The 6,686-nt window shown below is 40.0% G+C and overlaps 1 protein-coding gene across 2 annotated transcripts; it reads left to right on the top strand.

Moving 5' to 3' along the window:
- The first annotated feature begins 4,719 nt into the window (after positions 1–4,719).
- Positions 4,720–6,330, top strand: LOC145456584 (uncharacterized). Of its 2 annotated transcripts, XM_080334716.1 has the most exons (5): positions 4,720–5,045; positions 5,117–5,278; positions 5,353–5,530; positions 5,883–6,035; positions 6,099–6,330. In XM_080334716.1, the coding sequence occupies exons 3-5, from the start codon at positions 5,443–5,445 to the stop codon at positions 6,191–6,193; spliced, it is 336 nt and encodes a 111-aa protein (XP_080190842.1). In that variant the 5' UTR covers positions 4,720–5,045; positions 5,117–5,278; positions 5,353–5,442; the 3' UTR covers positions 6,194–6,330. The 2 variants fall into 2 exon arrangements, with proteins under 2 accessions (XP_080190842.1, XP_080190843.1); XM_080334717.1 differs by having other exon boundaries at positions 5,117–5,530.
- The last annotated feature ends 356 nt before the right edge of the window (positions 6,331–6,686 follow it).

The raw sequence follows: 6,686 nt of genomic DNA, 5'->3' as shown, positions 1-6,686 counted from the left end.
ATCAGATTCACCGGTAGACTTGATGCAACAGTAGTGTTACCATATTTTGGATTCGGGAAAGGAGGACACTTTTTCCGAATATTCAAAAAATTTAATTTACAGTTTGCTGTAAAATTTGGTGGGTTGACTAAAAAAAAGGTCAACACTTTACTTCGGCTCCCAATTTACACACTTTTTATTATTAAAAATTAGCGCTGTTGACTAAAAAAATGTCATCACTTTCGTTCGGCTCCCAAAAAAATCAGTGGTGTTGATTAAAATAAAGGGCGTCACTTTCGATCATTTATGCCGATTTTTACTCGAATCTATCCATTATCTTAGCTCTACAGCTGTAAAGGAGGACGAGTTGCCAAAAAAGGAATACATTTAGGCGTAATCGTAGGAGATTTTCAACAACCTGAAAAAGAAGGAGAAATACTCCTAAAGGAGGAAGTATGGTAACCCTATGCAGTAGGGGTCTTCAAAATTTTAGGGAAGTTATACATTCTGTGCTGCTTCTTTGGGTGGACCAATTTTTATTGTGGACCTTTGTTGCGTGCTGTCATATTCTCGATCTCCCATCGGGATTGTCGGTAGACTGGAAAGATATTGGATTCGCCTAAGCGTAGGCCTATACCGGAAACAAATTTACGTCGTCATGAGGATGACATGATCACAAATTGATATTTCTTTGTGGGCGCATCTTTTTCTTCTGCTGTTAGCATCTGTACTGTGGGGATCATATTTCAACAGACGCTATAGTCCACTATATTAAAATCGAAAATCAACTGGTATTTAACCGCGCATTGTGAGAAGAAAATTTCAAGAATAATTCACACCTCCTATTAATTAGGGAGTCAATTCGTAAATTCAATTTACATATTCACAGCCGCCATCACGTCCTAATCGAATTAAGTGTCGACTGACGCATAATTGTCCTTCTACTGCCGTAGATTGCAGAGATGAGCATGGATTAGGATTAGGTTTTGAAAAAACAGGATTTGTGAAATTTTTGTCGGATTTGGATTGGATTTGGATTAGACATTTTTTCAGAACGGATTAGGATTTGGATTGGATTTACCTATTTTCTGGGAGATTGAAATGTCGTGTGGCGAATGGCGACAAATTTTATTCAGATCAGGTATTAATGTACTTATGGTTACTAAGTTATCTTGAATCAAGTGAATCGTTGGTTGTGAAAGAAAATTTTCGAATCCCTCCATTGCATAAATTAGTATTTTTTCTGAATTTCCAGTTGGAATCGGATTAGGATTGGACATGGACTTGAATTTGAAAAAGGTATGGATTAGGATTTGGATTTGGATTTGAAAGTTCGGATTTGGATTGGATTAGGACATAGAAATTTCAAATCCGCTCATCTCTGGTAGATTGGTCACCCATGGACTGAAGAATTGATAGTATATAGGGGTTGGAAACGGTCTGGAAAAGTATCTCCGCGTAAAGTTTGGTCTTTTGGGAAGCCCGAAGTTGTTTGCTAAGCGTATCGGTCTTGGCAGTCGTGGGCCATTGCACGCCAAGGCAATATGCCCGTTCATATCAACAAATTCTTCCTCCATAGAATGATATTACCATCGCCGAAGCCGTATCAGCCAGTGAGGATTAGTGGTATTGGGCTCACGAGAATGGCTTACTTTGATCAGCAACAAAAATATGTTTAAACTGAAATCAATTTCATCATTTCAAAATGCTTTACTAAGAAGCGTTCCGCGGACCGCGTGTTGGTGACCCCTGCTTTATACATTCATAATCAGACCCCACCCCCACCCCAAACTAACACATACGCATACACACATATTATTTCGAAAGCGAATTATGGCTGGTGGTACGCGATTCACGAAGGAACCTCATTGGGCAACAGCGAACGCGATGGGATCCTACTCCGTATCTGATCCGGGAAGTGGGAAATTATTTTTTGAAAGTGAATCGATGCAAGATAAGTCATGCGAAATGGTTGACTTGGTTATAGCGATAGTGGATACTAATCTCTACTGAAATGTATTGTGGGAATTCCACGAATGCAGGAAGTATCTATTATCATCTTTTAAACTAGCAATGCGACGACTCCGTGTTGAGCATTATATGCTAAGCCCCGGTAAAAGGAAATCATCATAATTTGGCGAATGTAAACAAAGTTAGGTAGCTAATTATAGCGCGGCAGCCGTTACGGTAATATCAATTTCCACTTGCTTCGTTTTGATTCCTGTACAGGTTTTTATCCACGTGACGTGCCAACCAATGTCGAGATCGAGCCATATACCTGCGAAATGCGAACACGGCATGATGTGGTAGGCCTACATAATATAGTATGGAAAGGGAGCATTCCATATTTCATACACTCTTCCCTTGTTATTGTTATTGTTTTGCCCCATTGCTGTTAGGAAGTTCGTTTAATTCCCATCATTTCCATTTTAGCAAGACATCAAGGCTGTTTCCTATTCTACTGCAACCACGACAACGCGAAAATAAAATAGGCCTGTAGCAGGAGTAGGGAGAACTGCGAGCGGCACGCGGCTGTTTGAGCCTTTGATTGCGGCTGTTTAATTATAGCACGCGTTTCATCATTTTGCTAAAGAGGTCTATCCTAATTACAAATTGATGCATTCTACCACGTATGAACAACGTGCGTGTTGTTTTCGTGTTGTTTCTTCACTTATGGTTTACTTAGCACTTGTAGCTTGGCACTTTCTTGAATGCGCATCAGCACTCGAAGGAGATACTCCGCATTGCTTTGACGGCATATCAGTCTTCCTATCTTTCATTGTATCGCAGTTTTGTGATATATTGAAATGAAGAAATTGTTAGCAATAAATGAAATTGAATTGAAATTGAACTGATTTCAAACATCTTGCAGCTTAGGTGGTGACGCTCCATATCACCACACGATAACAAACGTCGTTCGATTCCTTACATTTCATTGTAACTGAACAAATTCGTATTTTGAATTTTTGTGCTGTGGCTCTTTCAAAACTAAGATTGTTGATTTGCGGCTCGAGCATAAAGCAGGTCTTCCGACCCCTGGCCTATAGTCTGAAATTTTGAAAATATGGTTGGCGGTACTGAACTTGAGTATTGCTTTCACAACTACATTCATTGCAGGAACGAATTTATTAACTTTAGGACTTTTTGTGTGCCCCTTGTTGAGAGTTACCGGCACAATAACTAGCATGCAGAAATATTTTCAAACGAAAACCGAATTGGCAAAGTATGACCAATTCAAACAGTCGCCGATTCGTGGAGCAGACAAATGCCCTGTATGCATACATCTCCCTTGGCTTGAGTCAGTATCAGACTGCTTTTTCTAATCAGATTCTGTCATCAGTGCAATCGTGCTATTTTGTGTTGAATACCCGAGTGGTGTTCATGACTCGACCGCTCATACCTCAAACCCGCAAGGGTGTGCTTCCTGCTTTACAAACGAGTAATATTGTATATAAATTCCAATGCCCCTGTTATACTCGATATGTGGGTCGTACATCTTTGCAGTTGGCTGAACGATGAAACCAACATGTGCGTAAATCGATTAGGTCGGTAAACAAACCTATTGATTGTCCTTCACTTGTTCGTCGGTAGGAAAGCAGTCGACTCTACTTTCGGGTTGACATACGTCCCGAATTTTCCGGACATGTCCGGAATTTCAACGTTAAAACTGCGTCCGGGAGGAAATTCTGAAATATGCCTAAATGTCCGTAATTTTGAAGGCTCGAAGTCAGCTCAAAAAATTTTCGTAAATAGACATGAACAATATTGTTTTTAAGCATATTAATGCAACTTGAAATGTTTCTTGAAGCGATGCGCGCTTTAGTGTAACGCATATTGATTTTTTTTAGGGAGCAACGCCCTCGCAAAAGTTGCAATAAAAAATAAATAAAAAAAACATCATTTAGGTTTACTCAAACAAGTCTAGTTGTAATCGCAATTATAAGAAAACGGTATATTCTTGGAGTTGGTTAAGGCCGTTTGGATGCTTTAGTCAAAGACAGTGGTTCTAAACCTGGGGGCCGTATGTCTTTATTCTGGGGATCGCGAAGATGTTGAATGTATTCAGTTAAAAAATATGCTTTAAGTCTGGGCAAGCTGACCTTCTTATTAATCAGCTCAATATTTTTTTGAGTATGGCCACGTAACATCTTCAAATTGGAAATGAAGTAGCGACCATAAAAGGTTGGAAACCACCTGATGTGCAACCTGCTGGTGCATTTTATTGCAATATATGGAAGAACCAATATTATTGGCAGAATTAATTCACAAAATATAATAACCAGGTGCATATAGTCAGCCCCCAAAAGTTCCATAGATTACGCTATGGTGGAACGAATATTAGTGTATTTATTGTTGGAGGCGGAGTGGCGGAACGGGGTTGAAAAAAATGTTGTGTCGAACCTGCTGGCAACAACGCAAAACCAGATAACCCCACTGACCTAACAGTCTGTCATGCTGTCAAACGCACGACCGATGGGCCGTGTCCGTGAATAAATCTGTTGCAGACACAAGCAATCACTAATCCTCACAATAGAAATGGCCTAATTCAGGACCTATGTGCCACTCCACGCTTGTATGCAGTCGGTAAGCAAAATCTTGCTCGTATGACGTCATATTGACAGACAATGTGTTCATACCATGTTGTAAAACCGCTAGCGTACGTTAAAGAATATCCTGAATTTGGGCCACAAAAATATGGTAACCCTACTCTACTACCTTTAACCAGATCTCAGCGTTTAAAGGGCGGTGTACACTGAGAATAAGCTAAGCTAGGCTAAACTAAGCTAAACTATGTGAAGCGAACCTGAGGTTCACACTGGCAGCGTAAATTGTGCTCAGTCAGGCGTCACTGAGATCAGCTGATTGTTCGCGCGCTAACAACAAACATTCCCGGCACGATGTCTATTACGGCTGTGATTTTGCAATCTGCATTAATGGATCCGGAGGTACTGATCGAATTGGTAAGGCAATTCCCAGCGCTGTATTTAAAGTCACACAAATCGTATGGCGACAAAGTGGCTATGCAAACTGCTGGGAACGCGTGAGCTGGGATGTACAATTTCCAGGTAATTATAAAAAAAAACGCGTACAGTACTTCGAACTACTCACCAATTGCTTTGCTTATTTTTTCTCATAGTTGATGAATGTAAAAGAAATGGAATTATCTCCGTGATAAATATCGACGGGAGAAAAAGAATATGCAAGAACAAACCAGATCTGGTTCGGGAAAGTCAAAATACAGGCCGTGGCAGCTAATGCCAATGTTTGATTTTCTGGATGCAGTTGTTGAAATCCGAAGGTAAATGACTATTAGTTACGGTACTGATTAGATACGATTTCCTATCATGAAATAAATTCATATGTTTATTCCAGCACATATTCAAACGTCGACGAATATTGTAGTGAAGAACAGGATTCCCTGGAGGATACACATAATGCCGTCGATACATTACACATGACCCCATGGATACACAAGATCCTCTAGATACACATGACCCACTAGTTACTTTGACCCTGACTGAAGTTCTGAATGGCGGTTTGCAGAATCAAGGTTAGTACAACATTCAAATTTCATGTAACATGAAAGACGTTGGTCAAGACCAATGTTCCCTCTAATTTTTGACGAGTCTGCGCACACTCACCAACTCACTGCGCATACCCTTGGACAACAGTACGTAAATACTAAAAAAAGGTCATCACTTCGGATTTTTTGTGCACAACTTAGATTTTCTGTGCGCAGAGACCGTATCAGGATCAGCGATGCGCGTTTGCCCAGCTTGGAGGGAACATTGGTCAGGACTTTAGTTACCAGCAGCTCAGTTCAGTTACAAATATTAATTGTGAACACCCTGTCAAATTGTATTTCGTTATGTATATAGAATAGATGGCCTATCACTCTACAGGACCATTGCATTCTGGAGATCCAGCACCACCGTTGCCAAGTGATTGCAGCACGCCATTAAGCAAACTGGTTCCAGGAAAGCAAAACAAACAAGACTCACGGTCGTCAGATCGTGAGCGAATCATTCTTTCTGCGATTGAACGCCTTACTGCAGGTAATTATTACAATCTTATTTATGAAAAAAATATCGTGAATGCATCTAGTTTAATTTTTGTAGATGAGAAAGAAGACGAAGTTGACTTATTCGCACGCATGCTTGCACCGCTCTTGGAGAAGTATGAATCCAGAGAAAAGGCTGAAAGTGGAAATTGAAATTATGAAAGTAGTTGCAGAAAATAGAAGTGAAGATTAGTTGGAGACATGGAATATGTAGTAGCCTCATCCCTTGCCAGTTTTCATGGTTTTACTGGGATGCGCAAATATAATGTCTGTAAATAACATGCAGTTCCCTTCTTCGGTCAACATCTAATGAATTATCCGGTCTCTGCCAGTCATTACAAGGACAGTTTGTTCACCGTGATTGCTAAATGTAGATCTGCTTTCCATCTGTCTGTCTTCGAGACAACTATAAGAAAATTGACCAATCTTGATCTCTGTCGGCAGAAAGAGTTTCTATCCAATCATAAAATTTTCCAGTAATAAACTCCAGCGGAGTTATTGCCGTCGAAAAATTTGGATTTGAATAAAATAGTATTTACGGTGACCGATTCTTTGTTTATTTATTATATTTGTGCTCGCCGTAAATACTATTTTATTCAAATCAAAATTTTTCGAAGGCAATACCTCCGCTTCCACTGGTTGGAAT

Source organism: Botryllus schlosseri, chromosome 14 (genome assembly GCF_051294905.1).
Source record: "Botryllus schlosseri isolate E-star chromosome 14, Bs_hap1, whole genome shotgun sequence".
In the NCBI taxonomy this organism is placed as follows: domain Eukaryota; kingdom Metazoa; phylum Chordata; class Ascidiacea; order Stolidobranchia; family Styelidae; genus Botryllus; species Botryllus schlosseri.
This window is presented reverse-complemented; position numbering and strand designations above follow the sequence as displayed.